General features: G+C 41.3%; 1 protein-coding gene across 1 annotated transcript; it reads left to right on the forward strand.

Annotated features, from left to right (window-relative positions):
- Positions 1 to 932: 932 nt before the first annotated feature.
- Positions 933 to 22,980, forward strand: adgrg2a (adhesion G protein-coupled receptor G2a). Its single transcript, XM_040127569.1, has 32 exons — positions 933 to 1,085; positions 1,772 to 2,030; positions 4,327 to 4,410; positions 5,277 to 5,350; positions 8,476 to 8,562; positions 8,681 to 8,718; positions 8,818 to 8,957; positions 9,908 to 10,019; positions 10,116 to 10,177; positions 10,932 to 10,999; positions 11,401 to 11,466; positions 11,612 to 11,646; positions 12,014 to 12,141; positions 12,228 to 12,345; positions 12,953 to 13,557; positions 14,287 to 14,449; positions 14,819 to 15,189; positions 15,658 to 16,446; positions 17,319 to 17,431; positions 17,910 to 18,046; positions 18,143 to 18,299; positions 18,605 to 18,760; positions 19,062 to 19,184; positions 19,615 to 19,660; positions 19,743 to 19,846; positions 20,113 to 20,237; positions 20,439 to 20,707; positions 20,971 to 21,070; positions 21,504 to 21,790; positions 21,922 to 22,023; positions 22,672 to 22,791; positions 22,880 to 22,980. The coding sequence occupies exons 1-32, from the start codon at positions 933 to 935 to the stop codon at positions 22,978 to 22,980; spliced, it is 5,292 nt and encodes a 1,763-aa protein (XP_039983503.1).
- The last annotated feature ends 1,855 nt before the right edge of the window (positions 22,981 to 24,835 follow it).

Here is a 24,835-nt window from a genome sequence, read left to right on the forward strand (position 1 = left end):
TATTGATTTTAATTCGGGGGAAACTGAATTTAGGCATTGCTGCTTTGAGCTAAATGCTAATGTTAGCATGCTTACATACTCACAGTGACAATGCTAAAAATACCGTGCTTGTTCAATATGGCACTGTGTCTATTACATCTCAATGCTCAGTTACTTTTAACAATGGCTTTTGGCGTGACTTCTCTACATTTTACCGCCATGTTGGATAAATCAGAGTTTTCAGAAAAAAAGAAAGTGACTTTCCCATTTTTAATTTTGACTTGAATGTTGATACGAACGCTATTTAAGAGGGGGAAACCGGTAAATACGGTAACTCCGATATGACGTGAATGTGACATTAGCAGGTATAATGTTTACCACGATCACCACCTTAGTTTAGCGTGCACGCTGACATTTGCTAATTAGTACTAAACACACAAGTACAGATGAGGCTGGTAAGGTCATTAGATTTTCAGGCATTTGGTCATAAACCAAAGTATTGGACAAAGTACTTAAGTGGCATTCTGTTTCAGATTTCACGGCGATCCATCAAATAGTAATTGATATATATCAGTCTGGTCTACACACCGACATTGCCTGTAGCAATTCAAGCGTTATGAATGATCAGATTTAAAGCTTAAAGGTCAGCTATATTAATTTAGGCAGTTGGCTGGACTGAGGCTTTATTCTTTGACCAGCCAGAGGTCGGGAGTTTCTCCTCTTTTACCCCTTGTGCTTTGCAAAAAAAAGTGTAAGATTAAAAATGTTCTTTGGCTCTGAGCCTTTAGGTTTAATATGATACTATTTCTGCCTCAAGAGCAGCCGGGCAATAAAGTGAAACCTTCACAGCTGCATTTCCTTCTCCCATTCTAGCACTTGGCTATTTCCTGGGAGACACTAAGGCAGTACTACATGGCTGTGAAGACCACTGGACCCTGCAGGACAGGGCTGCCATGCCGCTGCTCTTTCAGATGACCGTGTGTGTGGACATCCGTGTTGTGGTCCCCGGAGCCTGGGTAGCCTTCTCTTACAGCTCCGTCCACGCACCCAGGCCTGAGCTGGGTCTGGAGGGAGACGACGGGGCGCTGTATGGGTGGCTGCTAAGGGTCCGACATCGATTTCCTCTGCAGTTGTCCCCAACTCACTGGCACAGGGTGTGTCTCAGGAGGGACGTATCACGGAACTCCTTTAGTCTGGAGGTAATACCTGCCGTGTACTAGTTTGCCCACTGGTGGCGTAAGGGCACCGCCAGTTTATTCCAACCTGGGTTTTGACCATCATTTCTATCGGTTATAATAACCATGTCTGCAAGGTGAAGAAACACAGCCAGTCAGACGGGTCATTATCGAACTACAGTTTAGTAAAAGGATCTTAACCACTTTAGTAGGAGGTAGAATGGCAGGCAAGCCAGGTAATAATTAAATCTGGAAGTTTAAAACTGAAAGTTTGGGTAGTAATTTTACCATTTAGCCTTCATTTTCTTTTCCAAAGAAGTCTTAAGCTAACTTTGGGGTTTTAGTTTAGAACCTGGGTGATCATGTGAACGCTCATGTTTCTTGCCCATTCGGATCTGCTTTTTAGCAGTGTTGCCACACTCCAGCAATTAACTTGGTCAACGTGATCATAGTAGATATTATGGCCAAAACTATGAAAATAAGAACCAATAATTAAGATTTTAATAAGTTTGGGGAGATTTGTTGCCGAGTTTGTGATCAAACCTTTGAATTTTCACTTAATTATCGTTCTCTTTACCTGCCATGTGAGTCACGCAAGGTGTGTGTAAATGTTCCAGGTTGATGGTAAAATGGTGGCCGAGAGGACCGTCATCGCTCAGGCCATCCCCCCCTCCGGCTCCCTGTGGCTGGGCTGTCGTCCCAGAGACAGGCCCCTGGGAGCACAGCTCGGAGAAGTGGAGCTGTACCTGTTCCGGATGTGGGCCGACTTGGGTGACCACGGCCTCTGCGAGGAAGGCACTGTGATTGGTTGGGACGCTCGGCACTGGGGTGTGAGCAGTCCCAGTGCCAGAGAGAGAGACCCTAACCTTCTGTGTGGTGAGAGAGAATTGCATAAACTCATCCTTACCTCAGGCGCAGCTCGATCCTGCTTTTAAATACATCTATTTCATCTTTGATCAAGCTGGAATCTTGTGCATCAAGAACTTTTCTAACTAATTATTAACTGCATTTGTAACAGAATGCAGGGGTAGTCTTTTCTGTCCTTTCATCAAAAAACTGATGAATGTAAAAGACTTTAATCCTAAAACGAAGCACGGCACATCTGCATTATGCCTAGAATTCCTTGAGCATGCATCTTGTCCTGTATTACTAGAGTGGTTTCAGCCTGTTCTTTCACATTTTTCTTTTAATTTAACTTTTATTTAACCAGGGAGTCTCTTCAGATACCTGGCCAAAATAGCAGCATTTGATTGGTATCACATAGTTACAAAAGAACGCACTTTATTAACTTACAACATATAGCACAAAAAAGAGACATGAGAGAGATAAAACATGACTATTTAAATTACATTGCTTATAAAAACATTTTTTGAATGTTGTGTTTGAAAGCCTGATCTGAGGGCAGCATTTCCAAAAGAAGTTTATCTTATAAATTATTCCAAGGCCAGGGTACATGGTGCGAAAATCCAGTTTTACCAAGTTCTGAGCAGAGTCTAGGGGCAATAAAGATTTTCCATCCATATAATCAGGGGCCAGATGTATAAATGATTTTTTTTTTAAATAATCATGAATGAGCCATGTCCTGCGTTTAAACCGGAATTTTTTTTAAAGAACAGCGACCTCGTGCACACTTCAGAAAAAGTGTACTCACAGTTTCCTAGAGTTAGGTGCAGATGAAATGCTAAGGAAGAGATTAAATATAACGTGAGAGAGGTAACGTTAGAGCAAAGCATTCGTTTTTAGGTTGTTTGCTAATTTCACGGATTGTGTTATTATTTTTGCAGTATACACAAGATAAACAGGAAGTTTAGGAAGATAAAAAGGTACAAATGAAGTGCATCCAGTTAAGATGTATAAATTATAGAGATGAGTTCTTGTTCCACTGTTCAAAATAAAACTGAGGGATGAATGATAGAGTCACACCCACAAAATAATGAGAGATGTCTACGTATTGGGTGTCACCATAATCTAAAACATAATAGTCATAGTTAGAAATGTGAAGTGAGCAAGATTTTCCTTGCTGCAAAGGGAAAACATTTTTTAAAATGAAAATGAAACCATCATTTGGATTTCAGTGTCGTCAATGGAGTATGGGCGGATCATTTGTCATCCAGCCATATTCCTTCCTCTTCTAAGTTCAATTCCTTCTAAAGTTTCAAGATAGAAATTGTATAACTTTTGTACAGAATGTACATGATTCCTGGAGAAAAATGTAACCATGAAATTTGCTGCTCTCTAAATAATGCTCCTCAGGCCATTTAAGGCTCCTGAGAGATGCGGAGGTAAAACTAAAATACTGGTATAATTTTACATATAATTCTTCCTGGGTTTAAAATAACGATGTTTGTGCAGAATGTTGCTCTTATTAATGGCATAAATGGTGTGGTTTTCATCTCTAACACGTTTCTAAATAACTGTACAGTAGCTGTGCATGTACATAGAGCATGTTGGACGTTGAATGTTGCATGTTTTTATGTGTCTCGTAGACCACAGACGGTTCAGACGCGGGGCTCGTGCATACAGAGGCATTATTAATGATGTGTCCTCAGGTGACTTACACACTTAAAACCCATGTTGTGTGTATTTGTCTGAATGTACAGCATATTTGTGTAGGTATATGCCTGTATGTGTGTGATTTAGACAGGGGGCTGTAAAATTGTGTTTGTGCTCATCTAAAAAAACTTTAAAAATATATCATGTTACAAAAAAACAAAAAAAAAAAAAAACACACACTTCTTACATGTTTATTTGGTATTTTGTTTCACCTTTATGTAACCGAGATGTCATGGCCAAAATGATCTGTACACTTAAGAGTTAGGAAGAAAAAAACAAACACAATTTTACCATAAGGTTGCTAAAGATTAGCTACTGAAGACAGAGAGACAGACAGACAGACAGACAGACGGATGGATAGACGGATAGATAGATAGATAGATAGACAGATAGATAGACAGACAGACAGATAGATAGCGACTCAGGTATACACTCTTGAAGTGCAGAGCGAAAAACCTTAATGACCACATTTATTGTTTCAGCCATTACAGCTACATTTGGACGGTCACGCTCGCGTCCGCCTGGTAAGCACCACTTGAAGTTAATCACATCTCTAATGGTCTCAGCTGCGTTGCTCGCTCCTGATTATCGCTACCGTCTTCCTCCTGTCTGTCACCAGGGCTGCCTTCAGCTGTCACTGCCTCAGGTCCCGTCACAGCGAGACCTGAGTCAAACACGAGCAGCCACACGTCCGTGACCGCAGGTGAGCTGATGCTGTCATACCAGACAACTGGCGTGCTGACAACAAACCGCAAAAGAGTAGCAGCTCATTTAGAAATACTGCAGACGTTACGCTGCACGGAGCGTTTAATACGATTCCACAGCCTGTTGTAAGTGAATAGAAACATGTTGTCATGGTTTTATTAGGAAGTCATGCTTACTTTTTTTGTACTCGACGACAGATTACTGACTACACAAACTGTAACATATTCTGTTACATAACTCAAGGTCAGTAATCTAAAGCCATTTGAATCATTTGGATGCCTTTACAGCAGATCTTCTAAAATCTATGAGTGAACATAGTTCATCCATTCAGGTTGTGTCATTCACCGAGTTCATTTTTTCTTTGGTCCACTTGCCGCCGGTGAGTTTCTGCATGTGGCGCTCATTTGTTCATCTTTTCAGCCATGTCAGTATCTACCCTTATCTGGAATTACCCTTTAAAATATGTCATGGATAGTATATAAACGTATTCAAAGTTAGGAAAGGGCTTCGGGTCTCCAATCACAGCTTTGCCTGCTCACCAAACCACACCTGGAAGATCGCTCACATGGGTTTAGTCTGACGCATGTACATTTATGTGGGTGTATAATTAGAGACTCTGTATAGCATTGTGTTATTGATGTAAAGACGAAACAATGGCTAAACCACGTGTTAATGTATTTTTTTATCATGACATTTTCTTTAAAACAAAAATCTGTTTCCTCTATTCTTTTAGGTTCCCCACTATTAAATTGTAACATCAGCCAACTCTGTTCCAGTACAGGTAGGAAATATTCACCTGCTGTCCCTTTAGGGATGTTTTATTCATGCATTTTTGTGTGTTTACAATTTCACTTCTTTCTGCAGAGGCTTACTTTTGGATGCTGATAAGTGTGGAGGCCGTTGTCAGCAGTAATATTGAACGAGATGTGAAAGATCTGGTAAGAGTGGAAACTTAAAACTTTCCTTCATCCACATTGTTGGGTTTCTCCTATAACCTTATGTCTCCACCCGGTCATCGCGTCATGCATTTAATAGCTTTAAATGCCACCTTGTCACAAACAAGTCTTGCTGGCCCAGGGTTAGTTTGTAGGAGCAGCAGCAAATTCCTGCCAAAATTGCAGTACATTCCAACCCTGTGATGCACCTGAGATTAATTTTGACTTGAACTGGCAACCGTTTGATGCTGTATAACACGGTCAAATTAAGAAACCTGGGTGATGTGTCATCGCTGATACCTCACTGACCTTTTACAGTCTGTCCCTCCCTTGGCTTCCAGTATCTTTTTTTTCATCTGCTTTATGGGCCCGCCACCTTCCTGACACTTTGGAGGACATGGTACTTTATTTATTTACCGTGATCTGCTGCCTTTTTTTTCTTTCCTCTTTCTTCTTATTCCTTACTTTCTCAAACTAGCTATAGTCGGTATTTTTATAATAACGATGTATTACATCACAATGTGCAAACAAAGAGACAATGTCAAAGTAGTCGCTTTTTTGTAGTAATGAACCTATAGAGAATTATCAGCTGAATCTGCAGCTCCCCTTGGCTTTTTTCCGAGTTTCAGCTCATTGTACTGTTTTGTTTTTTTTTAGCAGCCAAAGAGTCAGATATTTCCCTCGGGAGCAGGTGGAGACCAAAAACAGAGCTAAAAGAGAATGAATATTGCTTTTATATTCATGTGGTGGACAGAAAAATCCATCCAAATGAATGATGAGGTTGCTCCATAACTGCTGAATGTGTAAATTAGCAACAGTTCTACTAAATTTTCTTACTGATACATAATAATTGTTTTCTTAATCTCAGCAGAAGCAAGCAATCATACATCAAACAACAGTAACAAAAATGAAACACATAATAATATGAAAAAGAAACAGTGATATCTTAAGGATACAAGGCCAGTTTGGAAATGAATGAATGAAAATTAGTTAGTAATAATAGGGTTATATAGATAAACAAATACTCAGCAGAATTAAGCAGTTTTTTAGTGTCCTCCAACAAGCTGGGGAAGCATAGTCTGAGCCTTTCTTCATACCCACCACCGGCAGAAGCATTTCAGCCGCGCTCCGATCCCCAGTCCTTCACCCATTTAGTGTCATAAACTAAAGTACTTCAACTGTTTGTATTGTTATACATTTCTATCATTTAATAACATTAACAGCAACAGCAATAATGCCGAATGTATGCATCATATCCACTTCCACATAACGGTATGTGTATATTCTGTTCGCTTACAAGAAGTTGAACAGTGTTATCTTTCACTGTTTTTTCACTTTGCACTCCAGCAAGTTGGCTTTGAAATGAAACAATGGCTTTAACATTTATGTCCAGTAAGTGTTTTAGGGTCTTTAGACACATACTGGATGAGCCATATAGGAAACAGTTCCCTTTTTATGAATAGTCCCCAATGAAGAAGCTAAACTAGAGGGGAAAATTCACATTCCAGTTATTTAGGGCTGCAACTAACAATTATTTACATTATCGATTAATCCGCCTATTATTTTCTAAATTAAGCAATTAATCGTTCAGTCTAGAACTTTTAAGGAAATAGTGAAAAATGCGTCCGAGGCGACGTCCTCAAATATCTTGTTTTGTCCAACCACCGAAACCAAAAACCCAAACACGCACAAACACCAGGTCTAGAAAACCACCAAACCCTGACACTTTGGCATTTTCCTTATAAAATGACTCTAGACAATCAATCGATTATCATCGATTGTTAAAACAGAAATTTTCTGTCGATCGCCTTAATCAAATAATTGACTGATCGCTGCAGCTCTACAATCATTTTGTTTAAAATTAAGTACAAAATTTCATAGCCACTATTTAGTTAATTTTAAAGCTTAGTGATCCCATCATTATGAAAGCCTTTTTCTGCCAAGAGAAGAAAAGAAAAAACTAGATTAAATGTTGGTCATGATAAAATTAAAAAATGCTCATGGTAAGTTATAATCATTTTGACTTTTTGTCTTATACTTTTTATTTAGTAAGTCCAAATTTTTTACTTAACTTGAGCACATTTTTATTTTTATCATGTCTAACTATATGAGTGCTTTTTATTTTCCTGGCAGAAATAGGCTTCCGTGAACTACAATTCAAATGCCCATGCTTGTCAGGGACCATATAATTGTTTATAATGCTGGGATGCTGAAGTGCTGCTTCTGCCTGTCCTCGGTTCGGTCTTGGGTTCTGAGTGCGTGAAGTTCAGTCTGTTGCTGGTTCAAACTGTTTTACTCAGTTTAGTACAAATCTTGGCCTATATAAGCACTGATTTTAAAGTTAATCCTGTAGCTCTGCAACAGAGTTGTCAGAGCAGGAGTTTTTTTTTTTTTTTTTATTCCTGTGGCTTCTGCGGACTTTCAGTAAGCTTTTAACCAGGAAGAAACATACTGTTTACCGTACCTGACCTAAAAATGATTTTCACTTACCAGTCAGGGGACCTCCAATTAAAAATAAAAAAAAAAGCCACTGTAAACGATTCCGTAAACTCAGTTCAGTTTAAGGATTTGGTTTTAAAGTTATCCCTGTGTCCTTTGGACATGGTTTTTTTTCGCAGACAGACCGGATTTGCTCCAAATGGTAATAAGCAAGGAAAAAAAAAAAAAGAGAGGAAAAAGGGCTGACAGCAAGACAGACAGCAACAGTTTTCACTGGGGTGATCTAATTTTTATACAAACCAAAACTTAAGCCATCAGGATGATCAAATATATTATAATAGCATAAAAAATTCAACACAGTGACTACAAATTGACGTAATTTAGTTGGTCTCGTGCTCTTAAGTTGCAGGGATATGTATAAAAAAGGGCATCACATGTAAATTATCTTCAAATTAAATCTGAATGTTTGCATCTTAATCTCGGGGATTGTATTTATATTGCAAATCCAAAACGCTGGCGTACAAAGCAACCACGACAAGACACCACAGGTCACTCTCCTAATTCTTAAACCGTATGTGTGTGTGTGTGTGTGTGTGTGTGTGTGTGTGTGTGTGTGTGTGTTTAGCTGCCACCGCCTCCCCTCCAGTATCAGCATCTGTCTCCTTCTGTCTCTCCCAACTTTCGCCCAGGTGTCAGACGCGTTCGGTTGCGGAGGGAAAGCATCACCAAATGTAACAGGCTTTCTGGATTTCTGTCGGGGTGGCAAAAAACTTAAGGTCAGTACTTAGGACCAGGTAACATCCTTCTAATTTTTAAATATATATATATATATATATATATATATAAAGTCTCCCATAAGGCAGGTAAACGACTGCAACTCTTCTTTCTCTGCAGGTCGAAGAGGTGTCCTGTAGCAGAATAAGGGACACGAGGTAAACGCCTGTCGGCGGGTTTTCCTTTCGCTACACACGCTGCACGCACCCCTCAGATTTTCACCCCCTCACAGTGGTTGCCAATGTTGTTGCCTCCAGGAACGCAACCTGCGGCGTGCTGTCGCAGCTCCGCCCCGCTGCCTCGGCCTGTGATCTGCAGCGCGCCGGAGCCTCTGCACTGCAGCGCGCTGGAGACGGGAGGATGCGAGCAACCATCGTCGGGGAGGTGGAGAGAGTCGGTGAGCACCTGCCGCTCAGTCGGTGTACTGACCCGCCTACCTCTCCATGTATCCCGGCACATTCACACACACACACACACACACACACACACACACACACACACACACACACACACACACACACACACACACACACACACACAGTAATGTTTAAAGGCCCAATTATTCATTTTTGTAGCTTATAAACAGCAGGTAGAGCCACATATGTAACATAAGAGTTTGACAAATAGAAGAAAGTAAACATAGTGGGTTTCTCAAATTATTATGGCAAAAAATTCAGCCTGAATTCAAAATTAATGCTGTTCAACTGTGTCATACAATGTTAAAAACTATTTTGTCAGTCAACTTGAGGTGACGCCATGTTCCACAGTTATAGTTTATACTAATCATATTAGTTTACATTTTGAGTGAATTGCTCCTTGTGTTCACACTCGTACATTTGAGCGTGAACACAGACAAATACAGTATTTTGCAGACACGCGCGCATTTGCATACACGCAGGACACGCACACACACACTATTTTACATGGACACATAAAGTCAAGTTTAAGTCAAGGCAAAGTGTGTGTGTGTGTGTGTGTGTGTGTGTGTGTGTGTGTGTGTGTAGCCTTAACTGAAATTTAAATAATGTCCTCACTGTCATCGTCTAAAAAAACTGGCCCTTACATAGATAGAAGGACAAGAGCACAACAGCAAACAACTTTGTATTTCTGAACTTAAACCTAAATCACTTAAGGTTTCAAACTTAAACCTTAAACCTAAATCAATCCAAAATCCGTGTATTAGCCTTTAACAATTCTCTCCGAAGAAGTGAAGACTTTACACCAGTATACTCACTCCAAAGATCTGACCCCCCCCCAAAAAAGAAGTCTCCACATGGACAGGGGATCGCGACCACACAACATTCACACGCACAGTGTTGTAGCGCATGACCATTTTATCACCATCAGGTCGAGATCTGTGTGAGGACCTGAAGTCCCCTGGTGGCAGTTTTGTGCGGTGCATATCCACGTCCTCCCTGGACGACGTCTGTCGGTCCGACGCACACTCTGAGCTTACCTGGTGAGCGGTGCCCTCGTTTTTCTTTTTTCCGTGCCCACCGCATGCCTGTGCGTGCGTCCGTGCGCTCCGTGTCTCACCGCCTTCTGTATCTGCTAGCTCCCTCATAGACCTCCGCCACCCCGACCCGGCTCCGCGGCCTAAGGCAGGATCCTGCAGCAGTGAGTACCAAAAACGCAGGCACCCCATTACATTCACCGGGATTCGGCGTTGCCTCTGCTGCTGTGTAACCACGTTTCTTCTGTGCCGCAGGGGAAACGCCGCGCTTTTGTGACTGCACCGCTTTCTGTAATTCTGCAAGTAAGAGAAACGGCCAGAAAATCCTGTGCTTCTAATTTCAAGCAAAAATTAAATGTGCATATTCGGCGTATGTGATTATAGCACCCCAGTGCCCAACCCAGCTCTTGTGTTGGTATGGGGACACTGTTGAAACTTTAAAGGGATATTTTCACAATTTTGGGAAATAGACTTGGTGGGCTTTCTTGCCAATTGAGAAGACCGATACCAAACTCAGGTCTTTGCCACAAATACGAAGCTATACCCGGCAGCCGCCTGGCTTAGCTCAGCATAAAGACTGCACGAAGCACATAACCGGCACAAAAATACAATCTACGGTTTTTATACAGATTAAACTAGCACTATAATTGTGTTAATTTGTGACTTTATAGAACCAGGTTGGCTGTTTTCCCCCCATGATTTCATTATTTGTGCTAGTGCTAACGTTAAGCTAATGTTAAACTCGTGGCTGTAGCGTAATACTAGCCACAAGGGTGGTATGGATCTTCTCATCTAACTCTCGGCAAAAAAAGCAAATAAGTGTATTTACTCGTCTCAGAGGGTTTATGTTAGAGTTACGTCCTAAACTGCCTCCGATATACTTTTTTGCCCCTCACTCATAATGTTTCTCTCTTTCAGGCCAGTTTTTCGCCATAAGAATCAACATCAACAGGGTTTCTGTTGATGTTGACTTCCTAAAAAAATTGGTACGTATAGCTCATTACGATTGGACTATACCTCCTGTTGTATACATGCTATATACTGACTTTCTGACTTCACCTGACAGTTGTCGTCACTGGGCGAAGCCAGCAACTGTACTTCGGCATCAGAGTAAGTCTCTATCCACCTTCAGTCGTTCACATGAAGGTTAAACCACGTTGAGATTCATTACGTGTTTGCTAGTACCATTGTACTGCCTTGTAAAGACCAGCTGAACAGCTAAGCTAACCAAACTGCAGTGTTTTGCTAACTCCCAGCATGTTGGTGTACTTGGGTGTCTTTGTCTCTGTGTTTCAGCTTCAAGGAGAGCAGGAAAAAAAGTGCCATGAGTAGAGCTGCTGAATGATACGTAACATGAAATGATTTTGGTGTTAATAATTCACACATTCATGGACCATTCTTTGTTTCCAGGAAATCATGTGGAGATTATTCAGAGATTTCAAAGAGTTACCAGGTAAATTTGCTGCTGATAAATCTGGTACTAACCCAAAACCTCCTAAAATCACATTGATCTGTGATGAATTTGTTGATCCCCCCCCCCCCTGTTCTGCATATGAGAGCTGTTAGTCATGTTTCATATATAATTTTCCTTATCCCAGGGTGCTCACCTGGAATGCCATGGGACACAACAGAGGTACGCACGTTTCTTCCCTCCGCCTGTAACGTGCACACGCAGGAAAGAGCCTCCCTAAAAATGCTGAATACGAGCCCAGGAATTTCCTTAAAATTCCTGGGCTGACTACGAGCCCAGGAATTTCCTTAAAATTCCTGGGCTCATTCTGTTCAGTGGGGATTTTTTTTTAATATCTTAGTGGCGTTTGATTAGACGATGCCCCAGGCACTAGGGAAGAAGTACGACAGAAATGTGGCACACTGTCAAAGAAAATCCTGACATTTCAAATGGAATTTCCTTGAATGCAATATTGATGGTGACGCATTTGATAATAATTAACGACAGCACCCGGAGGTGGAAATTTAACTTACTTGCTGCTGGTCTTTAGGTTGTACAGCTGCATGGTGATACTGCAGATGTCTGGACCTGTCAATGGTTGCTTTCTCAGTAGACTTCTGCAACAGCTCATTGACGGGAATAGTGGCATCACAAACGAAAGGCCACTTACACCCATGGGTTAGTCTGTATGGTTTATGAATTACATTACTGCATATTTTCTCCCGTCATGAAGTCTCTATTATAAATCGTAACTCTGTCCCCAGTGGTGTGTGGTCCTCCTGGTTCACCTTTCCCTACTCTGTTGGCATCCAACCTGACCTGGGTTGCCAGTGACCTGCTGACTTCTGATGTCTGCCAACCTTACCCCACTCTGCTTAAATGGTAAATGCATAAAACATTTCTATGCAGACATCTTTAGAAAAATTGATATTCCTTGTGCATGTTTATAGCTATGCACATCTCTAATCCAAAGCTGTACTTAGAGAAGATACTAGAGGCTCTTACTGTTTGTTAGAGAGCAATCTGCAGTTCTTTTGGTGGAAAAAGGGCACAAGACAAACAAAGGGTGCCTCTGAGGATGTTTAGTCTTCCTGAGAAATTCAGGAATTCCGGAGGAATTCAATAAACTTTACAGAGTTTAACGGTTACTCAACTCATGAAGCACGGACTGGACTGGCTGTACATGGACATGACAGGGCTGTTAAACTCTCAGCAAGGAAGCACATTTCCTTAAATGTTGAACGATTCCCTTTGGAATCTGGTGGTTCTTTTGGCCGAAATGGTGAATATGTCATTTTCTTAATTTAATCTTTTTTGTATCTTGATGCGATATTTTTATATATCCTACTGAATAATAATAGTAATAATGATACTCCTACCACTGCCCTATAACAAGGCACTGGCCTCAGATATGAAAGTAAATAAAGTATTTCACTTAATATGAAATGCTGAATATTGGGTATTTTCTTATTTCTGTGTTCTTTCATAGTGAGGCAAATGAGACGCTTGCTGTTCTTCTGACTGACAGCTGCCCTCTGGAGCCTCCCACAACCAAACAGAGCACCACTCAGCCTTCCAACAGCAACATTACTACAACTTCTGAGGCCTTACGACCATCTGTCACCAACACGACCCAACAAACTAAGACGACAACTGAAAATACCACAGCAGTTCCACGGAAAAATGCATCACAAGGAACAGCTCAGCCTAACATGACAACATCACTCACAACAATTAACAGTACACAATCCTCGACAGCACAACCTGTCCTTCAAACAACCTCACAAAACATGACTGTGCCTGCCTCTGATAGTACAACAGTGCAGTACGCTGCATCAGATAACAAAACATTGTTGACACCCACTGAAAACACAGTACTTCAAGACACAACCACAGCACAACAAAAGACAACAGAATTCATGAGGTTATCCTCTGTCAACTCAACACGACCCCACACCACTTCTGCCGGCCACCTAACGTCACCAAACACAACAACTGCTCTGATTGAATCAACATTTAACACAACTACACTGTCTCCCAGTCACACACCACTGTACAATGTATCTACAGCAGATGCATTTACACATTCTCCCAGTGGCACAACATTGAATAACGTAATTACAGCTGAAACAGTTACAACTTCTCTCAATCACACAACAGTGTATAACGCAACTAAAGCCAGACCATTTACATCTTTCCCCAATGACACAATAATGTACAACGTAACTACAGCTGAGGCACTCACACCTTCTCTCAATCCCACAACAGTGTACAACACAACTACGGCCAATACATTTACACCTTCTCCAAGTGGCATAACAGTGTACAATGTAACTAAAGCCCGACCATTGACACCTTCTGCCAATGACACAACAGTGTACAACGTAACTACAGTCACACCTCCCAGTGACACAACGGTGTACAACATAACTACAGCCAATGCATTTATATCCAATCACACAACAGTCTACAATTTAACTACAGCAGATACATTTACATCTTCTCCAAATGATGCAACCGTATACAACGTAACTACAGTCACACCTTCTACTAATGACACAACAGTCTACAACGTAACCACAGTTACACCCTCTACCAATCACACTACGCTCTACAATGTAACTACAGCCAATGCTTTTACAGACAACCACACCACAGTGTACAACATAACTACAGTCACACCTTCTACTAATCACACAAGAGTCTACAATGTAACTACAGTTACACCTTCTACTAATCACACAACAGTCTACAATGTAACTATAGTTACACCTTCTACTAATGACACGATCTACAATGTAACTACAGCCAATGCTTTTACAGACAACCACACCACAGTGTACAACGTAACTACAGTCACACCTTCTACTAATCACACAACAGTCTACAATGTAACTACAGTTACACCTTCTACTAATGACACGATCTACAATGTAACTACAGTTACACCTTCTACTAATCACACAACAGAGTACAATGTAACTGCATCCAATGCTTTTACAAACAACCACACCACAGTGTACAACGTAACTACAGTCACACTTTCTACTAATCACACAACAGTCTACAATGTATCTGCAGCCAATGTATTTACAGCTAATGACACAACAGTCTACAACGTAACCACAGTTACACCATCTACCGATCACACAACGCTCTACAATGTAACTACAGCCAATTTATTTACACCCAATGACACAACAGTCTACAATGTAACTACAGCCAATGCTTTTACAAACAACCACACCACAGTGTACAACATAACTACAGTCACACCTTCTACGAATCACACTACAGTCTACAATGTAACTACAGTTACACCTTCTACTAATGACACAATCTACAATGTAACTACAGTTACACCTTCTACTAATGACACAACGCTCTACAATGTAACTACAGTTACACCTTCTACTAATGACACAACAGTCTACAACGTAACCACAGTTACACCCTCTACCAATCACACAACGCTCTACAATGTAACTACAGTTACACCTTCTACTAATCACACAACAGTCTACAATGTAACTACAGCCAATTTATTTACAGCTAATGACACAAAAGTCTACAACATAACCACAGTTACACCCTCTACCGATCACACAACGCTCTACAATGTTACTACAGCCAATGCTTTTACAAACAACCACACCACAGTGTACAACGTAACTACAGTCACACCTTCTACTAATCACACAACAGTCTACAATGTAACTACAGCCAATTTATTTACACCCAATGACACAAAAGTCTACAATGTAACTACAGCCAATGCTTTTACAAACAACCACACCACAGTGTACAACGTAACTACAGTCACACCTTCTACTAATCACACAACAGTCTACAATGTAACTACAGCCAATTTATTTACACCCAATGACACAACAGTCTACAATGTAACTACAGTCACACCTTCTACTAATCACACAACACTCTACAACGTAACTACAGCCAATTTATTTACACCCAATGACACAAAAGTCTACAACGTAACCACAGTTACACCCTCTACTGATCACACAACGCTCTACAATGTAGCTACAGCCAATGCTTTTACAAACAACCACACCACAGTGTACAACGTAACTACAGTCACACCTTCTACTAATAACACAACAGTCTACAATGTAACTGCAGCCAATGTATTTACAGCTAATGACACAACAGTCTACAATGTAACTACAGCCGCCAACAATAACATAACAACCTCTAACAATTACACAGTAGGGTACAATGTAACTACAATTGACAACAAGAACTTACACAATGGCACAGTTACAACAAGTAATGCAACAGTAAGCATATATACACCTTCTCCCAATTATACGACAGCAAATAATGTAACTACAGTCTCTAACAACTACACAACAGCAGAAAATATAACAACTACTACTGTCTCTTCAAACAACATAACCACTGCACCCATCAGAGAAACACAAGAGAACACAACTGTGTCTACCACTGCTTCACAAGTTAATGAAACTCTGAAGAATGCAACAATATCCCCAGAAAACTCGACTCTGGACAATATGACTTCTGTTGTTGACAACACCACTAATTCCACAGCAGCTCCGCTGAGCTATCAGACTAAAAATCACACCACAGTGAGCATGACTCACAGCATCACGACATCCAACAAAAACGACAGCAACTCCACCACACCTGCCAACGGAACCGATCCCATTATTAATCATAACGTAACTGCAGGAACCAGCTTCAGCCTGAGCTCAACTGCGCGCAGTTTAACAACTGATTTTAACCTAACAACAAAAAAAACAGGAGTAAATTTAACAACTACAGCGGCTAATGCTTCGCTTGTGCATATATCCACAAGCTCAACCACAACCACCACTACTGCTACTACTACCCATGGCCCACTTCCACCCCAGATTAACAACACTACTGCTGAGGTGTCCTCAACTTCTACAACAACTCTCCAAACCACCACCTTGACCAGGACAACCACAACAGTGACTGGTATATACTGCTCAGAATCCAAGATTTTTATTTCTAGTCTGGTTGAAGCTACACAGGAAGGTTTGGTGGACCAAAATGGATGGAAGGTGGTTTAACGGGCACGTGAAAGCTGTACACTTTGCATTATATAGATTTAAATGTAAATGTGTTAGTTGTTTTATAGGAGTGGAGAGGGTAAGAACCATTCTTTTAACAGAGTATTTTCTTGTGTGTTAAAGCCCATTTCTGCCAGAGTGATAAAAAAAATTCTATAAGTCATTATAATGAGAAGCTTTCTCAAAATAATAACATAGTATTTCATTCTTATTATTTTTCATTACTTAATGTAAATCTGTTAGTGGTTTTGTAGGAATGGAGAGGGTAAAAAGCATATTTTTTGACAGGGCATTTTCAGTGCATGGAAGCCCATTTCCACCTGTGTGATTTAAAAAAAAAAAAAAAAATCTGTCAGTTGTTATAATGAGAAACTTTCTCAAAAAATGACTCAGTATCTAAAAAAATGAGAAATTTTCTCAAAGTATTGATTTAGTCTTTCATTCTCATTATTTTGCGATACTAACTTATCATTTTGAGACAGTTTCTAATTTTTGAGATAAAAATTCATTATTTTGAGATGCAAATTCATTATATCAAGAAACTTTGTCATTATAATGACTTACAGGATCTTTTTTTTTTTTCATCACATGGGCAGAAATGGGCTTCCACACTTGTTGCTGTTAAGGAACACATTTTTTATGTTGCTCTTTAGTTTCAAACTGCATGGAGTTGACCCCCTTCTGCGTAGCAGCTCCTATTAGAGAAACAGTAAGTGCTAGTGATACAAGTGTTTTTCATTTGTTGGCTATTTGCTGTTGCTCTTTTCCAAGGTACAGGAACTACTTCTAGAACTACTCTGGAGACAACCAACAGCCAAGAAGCACAGGAGCAGCAAGCAAACGAGCTGCTGGATCAAACACAGGATTCGTCCCAGCTCAACTCCTCTCAGGTGAAGCTACTGATTTGCTGAAGTATGCACCACTGGATAAAATGTTTGCTTAAAAACAACACATCACAGAAACATTATCACCCTTTTTTGTAATGCTTAATAAAGTTAGGAAGTAGTATAACACTCTTTTAGACTTAAAAATGTACCAAACTTATGTCCATGAATGATTAACTAATAGATATTCAGATATTTTACCAAAATATTATTTCATTTGACATACTCAAATGGATATACAGAAAAAAACTATAAAATAAATAAATAAATAAATAAATATCTCCTCAAACCATCAAGTTTGATTGAGAATAAGTGTCATTTTACCAAAACAAGACTGTCACAACTAGCATTGAGTACTACTAAGGTGATCTGCTTCCATTTAAATGTGTGTTCATCACTGTGTTTTCTGTAGCTGTCTTTCTTCTTTTGAGTGGTAAATCTGTCATTTTGGAGATAAGCTCTGTATCTCGATGGATATATGCAGGTGGCGCAGTTGGTGGGGCAGTTGGAGAAGCTCCTGGATGGCCCCACCGTCTCTCAGTCGGTGGGACAAAAAGCCATTAACATCATCAGCAACCTGATGGACGGTGACTCAGTGGCCCTCTCTGCGTCTGCTAATAGGTAAAATTCATGTCACCCCCGTCTACATATACATGTACACATATATTCACATACATATGTTTTCTAAAATGTTTTCTCGTCTTTTCCTCTTGACAGGCTGATTCGAGTAGTGGATGATCTGGGTCTCAAGCTGGTCGTCAGCGGCGACAGAGGGATCCTCTCCGCTCCTTCGCTGGTTCTGGCAGTCAGGACAGTGGATGGGACCAACTTTCCAGCAACATCTGTCGACATCTTCGACACGGATAATGTCCAGGTTAGGCACACGTTAGGGTTTTCTTCAGGTGCAAATACAGTACAAAAGGTATAACTCTACAAAAAGGTAGAAAAAGTCATACGACCGGCAGCAGAAATTTAACCCCACTAGCTCACCAACAGTTGACAAGGCTATACCATCAGCGTGGTTCAGTGTGTTCAGTTTGGATTCTCCCACCTGGTCTCATCAAATTTCATGAGCGGAACGCAGTGTCTTCAAAAGCAAATACCGATTAGAAGACACAAGCAAGACATCCGTTAACAAACTATTGCAGTAACCATTTGTAAATCCTTTGGCGTTTCCAGCTCCGTTCTCGCAGCAGGCCCTGGTCCAGGAGGTCAGGTCCTGCTCTGGGGTCCGTATTCTTGCCCTCCACCCTCACCGCGGGTCTTAGTCCTGAGCAGCAACAGCAGGCCAGCAGGGTCCAATTCACTTTCTACACCAAAAGTGCCTTTTTCCAGGTATTTTCCCACCCTCGCATCATCAGTCATTTCTTACCTTGTTTTTTTTTTCACAGACTATTGAAATATTTATTGGTGTTCATTTACTGATTTATAAGGAGCATTTGTACCTTTTCTCAATGAAGTCCAGCATTTGGTGTTTAATTTTAAGAACATTTTAAGATACAGTTCTGACATGTTTGACAAAGGATTATGTAAAAAAAAATATTATATACATCAGAGCAATTACTATGCTAAAATGAAATGAAAACTCAATTTCCCCTTCCTTCTAAATGATTCAATGGATCTCCTTCTTTTGCAGGATGCAGCATTAGACGACAAAACCCTCGTCAGTCCAGTTCTGGGCTCCAGTGTTGCCAACTTGTCAATAGGCAACTTGACTGAGGACATTCAGTTTACCATCCGAAACAGCAACCCCATACACGTGAGTGTGTACATAAAAAGCTATATTATTTTCACGAACCCGTTCGTCCAGCAAAGAATCACACATAACTCAAATGGTGACACCAAAAACATAGCTAGTTTAGTATACTGATAATAAAAAAATAAAAAACGACTGGCTGGCCATGGTGATTATTGTTTATTGGTAGCCTTGTATTATTTACTGTTTATTATAAGGATCCCTGTTTGCGCACTCCAGAGCAATAAACTAGTCTTCATGGTCTTCATAAATGATGGACTCATAACATTGTACAGACCATTTTGTCACTTATATAAACATAATGAAATCTCACAATTTATTTCAGTGAACTTTTCAAAGTAAAAGGGTGATTTTAAATTAAATGCGAATAAATTAAAGATGTGCTCTAGATGCAGCTGTAAAAGATTACGCAAACTTTGTTTTTGGTTCGCAGGGAAACTTTGTGGCCTCCTGTGCATTCTGGGACTTCCCTCTGAATGGTGAGCCCGCGATTCCCAAATCGAGTTGGTTAGGAGCCACATGGCACACAGGTATGAATGCTCCTGTGTCTCTCCTGTTTAGGTGGTCGGGGTGGCTGGAGCTCTGCCGGCTGCTTTGTTGTCAATGCCACACCGGAGGAAACGGCCTGCAGCTGCAACCATCTCACTTCATTTGCAATACTGCTGGTTAGTGTCGGTGTGTTTGTGTGCATGTGATACACTGACAAAAACCGTATCCATGTAGTATTTTTCAAATCAGAATTGCATCATATATATAGTTAATTACACGAACAAATGAAATTAATAGTTTAAATGCCAGGCGAAGTGTTTTGACCTTGTTGTTTTGTTTGAACGACAATCTTTCCAGTTTGTTTAAGTGAGAAACAGCCTACGGTTGTAGAATATGTAGAATATGTTTGTATATTTGAGTCTGTACCCTGTCCTCAATACAGGATTTGTCCAGAGGAGGAATAACTAACCGTCAGCAGGGACAAATCCTGACTTTCATCACTTACATCGGCTGTGGAATCTCTGCTGTTTTTCTGGCCGTCACCTTACTGACATACCTTTCCTTTGAGTAAGAACCCGTCTCTTTACAAAGCCGAGAATATTTCAGTCTGAGCTTCGTCAGAGAAACATCATAGCCGGGCTCACTTGGCATTTTTAAAGCTAAAATAAATTGAAATATAATGAACAAATTCACACAATACACAAGGCAATTTAAAAAATGACCCTCATTTCTTTTCCGAGCAGTTTTCATTAAACTCTCTCTTTGCAGAAAACTGCTGCGAGACATTCCTGCCAAGATCCTGGTCCAGCTCTGCATGTCCCTCCTCCTCCTCAACCTGGTCTTCTTACTGGACGGCTGGCTGGCGCTCTACCCGGCGACCGGGCTGTGCATCAGCACCGCCTTCTTCCTGCACTACTTCCTGCTGACTTCCTTCACCTGGGCAGGGCTGGAGGCTCTGCACATGTACCTGAGCATTGTCCAGGTGTTCACTCCTTACCTGAGCAGATACATGCTCAAGTTCACGCTGATTGGCTGGGGTAGGTACTTTAAACCTGAACTCCAAAATGTTCTTACTTCGGTGTTTAATTTCGGAGCTTGTGAAGGTTTATAAAGTGTTTCTCAACCAGTGACTCAGTAGTTAAGAGCAAAACTTTACTTTCAGTGTGTGATGAAGTTACAGGAAGGCAATATGTAATATAGAGCTCTTTTAAAATTTGGTTTTGAAACACATATTTCTTCTAAAAGTATTGTATTGGATATATTGTGACGGTTCGGCTGATTACTATCCCGTTTTTTGCAGGTATTCCTCTTTTTGTGGTGATCATTATAATATCAGTAGACAAAGACAACTATGGTCTGGTTACATATGGAAAATACACAGATGGCACTTCAAATGACTTGTAAGTTTCATTTAAGTCTTAACTACCTTTATGTAAATACAGCCTTTTTTTTTTTTTTGGACGAAATTGTTTTTATTTTTGTTTCACTTACACGTTCTCCCAACCAGGTGATAATAGAGCAAGTAATGCAAATCTTTCCATGTAGCACACTGAATTTGTTTGTTTTCACCGTATCAGGTCTGTTCATAGATGTTATTCTGTATTTATAACTCAAAGGGTGAAACACTGGTACGACTGGTAAATGTGAGCTGCACTTAAGCAAAGGAGGAAACTGAAAAAAATAAGAACCATGTCAACGTGAAAATTCTCATTTTCTTAATCTTTTTTTTTCCGTTGGACACTTCAGATTTCAGGGGAATTTTGATCACACAGCAAGCGTCTGAAAATTGAAAATTTTTTAGTTGTTGACATTTACGTTTCCCTCTGTATGTAGCTGTTGGCTGCGTAATGACATCGCCTTCTATGTGGGCGTGGTGGCCTACTTCCTCCTGATCTTTGCTCTGTGCCTGCTGGTCTTCATCGTCGTTATGGTCCAGCTGGCCCGGATCAAGAAGCAGAACCCTCAGAACCAGTCCCCTAACAGGGGAGTGTTGACTGACCTGCGCAGCATCGCTGGCCTCATCGTCCTGCTCGGCCTCACGTGGGGGTTCGCTCTGTTTGCCTGGGGGCCCCTCTACTTACCCTTCGTTTACCTTTTCTCAATATTCAACTCTCTGCAAGGTGAGACGTGTGTGAATCTGCATCTGAATCCGAAAACGCGACAGAAATGAGTTTATCCATATTACCCAAACCATAATACACAAATGCATCCAAAATATTTTTTTTTTCACTGTTTAACTTGCTCTGTATAGGTTTCCTTGTCTTTTTCTTCCACTGTGCTGTAAAGGAGAATGTCCGCAGGCAGTGGAGGACTTATCTCTGCTGCGGGAGACTGCGACTGGCTGAAAACTCAGGTGGGCACCTAAAAGTGTTCTGACATCTCTGTTAATTTGCATCAAATACCGGGCGTCCTTCTTGGAGTCATAACTTAGCCGAATCTGGAAACACAGACATGATGCGCATGCGTTTAGGTTCAGTGTGACTCGCTCTTTCTGATGATATAATTATCTCCAGCCTCCATTGTTAATAAACATCCAGAAAACAGCATAGAAAATCCAAGGAAAAAGATGCTCATTATAAATTCAGAACTTCCCTGAAAATTTTCACATTTTTATGTTTTCTTCAGTATCACAGTAATCCAGTGACAGTTGTCTGTACATCCATTGGTACATCGTAAAGAGGAACTGCTAATAGCTAATTCGGCGTACTTTTAATGGTACCAATTTTCAACATAGACTAAAAAAAATGGGACTCAAGCTTTAGCCCACAGTGTAATTCATTGACTCCATGGCGTCATCCCCAAAGCATTCAGGGAAATGAAGTTCCAGAACTGATTATCTACCAAATAGAAGTAAAGCAAAGAAACAAATCTATTAGCATTAACTGTTGTCATATTGGGTGTCAATATGAATATCTCCCCATCGATAGACCCGTCGGATCACGAAAACATGTTTTTAGATGAACAAATTCACATAGGCTTGGTCACATATACTTCTCTACAGAATGGAGTCGGACGGCCACCCAGAACAACAGGAATCTGTCGGCCACCACGGCAACCACCTCAGCTCTCCACCTCAACTCTCGAAGCTCCTCTGTCATCAGCGATGGCACCAACAGCAGTGGTGTGTTTACAGCGTCGTTTTTATACAAGTACCCACATTAACATATACAACAATACCATTAATGTGCTGTTGTGCTTGTCCCTCACAGGCTCCATGTTTGCAGACAGCGGGATATCCGACGGCTCCAACAGTGACGTTGTCCTCAACGAGCTCCACAGGCGGGACCTGTCACCGCGTGGCGAGGCCTGACGGCCGCGTCGGGCGTTCGTTTGAGAAGACGGTAATTATCTACCCCGAGAGAGCCGAGAGGAGAGGGGCAGGGGGTTAGGTATTTCCCGCGGATGGGGTGAACCCAAAAAAAAAAAAAACAGGCGTCACAGGAGCAGGATCCTCACAGGGTTCGAAGAAATCCTCAGTGTTACACACGGCGACGCTTTTAAAGGCGTATTGAAGGACGGACGACGGGGGAGGGGAAGTGAGACTGAAGTTCCTGAGGTCAAAAGTGTGACCCCACACCATTTCGACACTGACAGCAGAACACGTGAACACAGAAAAACGATCTAGGGGGTTTTGTTTAGTGTACGGTAAGTGCACAATGGGTACAGTAATTTCCGACTGAAAACCTGAATTCTTTCACTGTTAGACTCCGTGTTTCTGAAGACTGCGCCGCTTATTTCAAAACTCTCTGGACTGTCGCTGTAAACGTTAAGTGTTAATATTAACATTAGTTTCAAGTCTGAAAGGTCAAGAAGGTTCATGGCATGTCGGAGATACGAAACTGCCTTTACTTAATAGCCTCGAACAGAGTCTGTCAACATTATTGAATAGATTATTGTGAGGCCATTTTGCCGTCTTTCGGTAGAGTTTTCCTCCTTTTTTGAGCTTACGTGGAGGGAAAAAAAGAAGGCATTTCCAGTGTCTTTACAATGCTTCGCGGGCCGCAGCCGATTTCCAGAGTTCCCGCCCGTCAAATGAAGGATGTCAGAAATGCACTTTGGGAAGGATCTACGGAGATGGGGTGGATTGAAGGGAAAATGTGCACATGCCCAAATTCATGAAGTGGTCACAATTTGATCTTGTGTACCTTTTAGAAGAGTATTTGAGGGTGTGTTCCTCCTTTAATGTGAGATACTGCTTTATTTTGCTACAGTACAGTGTTGATGTTAGACTCGTGAGACGTTATGTTTCTTCACATACCCTATAGTAGATATTTTTGTAAGCAAAACAAGTCATGAAGTATGGTCATGCTGTGTACCAGAGCGTGATCAAGAGTGGCGATTTATTTCCTGTCCCCCGTGATGAGGACAGATGTCACGAAATGTCCCTGCCAAAGAACACGTGCTTGGCACGAAAGAGAAGATAATAAACCTTTATCTCGTTACCTGTCGAGTTTGTCTTTTTCTGAGACTTTCACATCTACATGACATCTTCACATCCTTGATCAAAGCTGTTCAGACCCCCCCCAACGGTGTCCTGTAACCTTCAGCGGAGCGTCCCGCGCCGGTTCCGCCACGGCCCTGTGAAGGTTCGGCAGCGGTGGGCTATTAAAAGCTTCAGGTCCCTAGTCACAGGTCCCCGAGCAATGGGACCCCCGGTGTCGGGTGACAGGGGGAGGTAGAGAGAGCTCGGATGTCACAGTGACGACCTGCGAATCGCGCGAGTTCCCCTTCATTCCCGGACCCAGCGCTCGGTTCCTGCAGATGAGACCTTTGTGCGGCAGTCGCCGTTTCCTCAGCTCGACGCTTCCTTCCCTTCCTAGTTTTACGAGAATCGCTCATAAATGCATACATACGTGATTTTGACCCTGATAAACTGTTTTTGGAAAATGATGCATCTCTCCTGCTGCTGTAGAACATGATTTCCATCCGCTCCCCTCGTCGGGTGTTGACAGTCACGTTTACTTAGCGCTACCCTCCCCAATCCCTAACAACCCAGTCCGGTTATTTGTCACCGGGCATTCATAACCGTTCGGCCATTATCGGGTCCAAGAGAGAGTTCAACCTCTTTGGCGTCTAGCTTAACCCCAAACACGAGTACTGGTAACTCTACTTTGCACTTGATTCCATCGGTGAGAGAAGCACTCAGACTTCCCACTTAGGTGAAA

The sequence above is a fragment of the Xiphias gladius genome, chromosome 5, assembly GCF_016859285.1.
Source record: "Xiphias gladius isolate SHS-SW01 ecotype Sanya breed wild chromosome 5, ASM1685928v1, whole genome shotgun sequence".
Taxonomy (NCBI): Eukaryota; Metazoa; Chordata; class Actinopteri; order Istiophoriformes; family Xiphiidae; genus Xiphias; species Xiphias gladius.

What these genes read in the sequence shown, in the direction of transcription:
- adgrg2a (XM_040127569.1), top strand. Translation starts at nt 933, where the DNA reads ATGCCGCTGCTCTTTCAGATGACCGTGTGTGTGGACATCCGTGTTGTG. An exon ending in CTACAATGTAACTACAGCCA is followed by an intron (nt 15,190 to 15,657) that starts ATTTATTTACAC and finishes TAACTACAGCCG; the next exon opens with CCAACAATAACATAACAACC. An exon ending in CCCAGCTCAACTCCTCTCAG is followed by an intron (nt 17,432 to 17,909) that starts GTGAAGCTACTG and finishes GGATATATGCAG; the next exon opens with GTGGCGCAGTTGGTGGGGCA.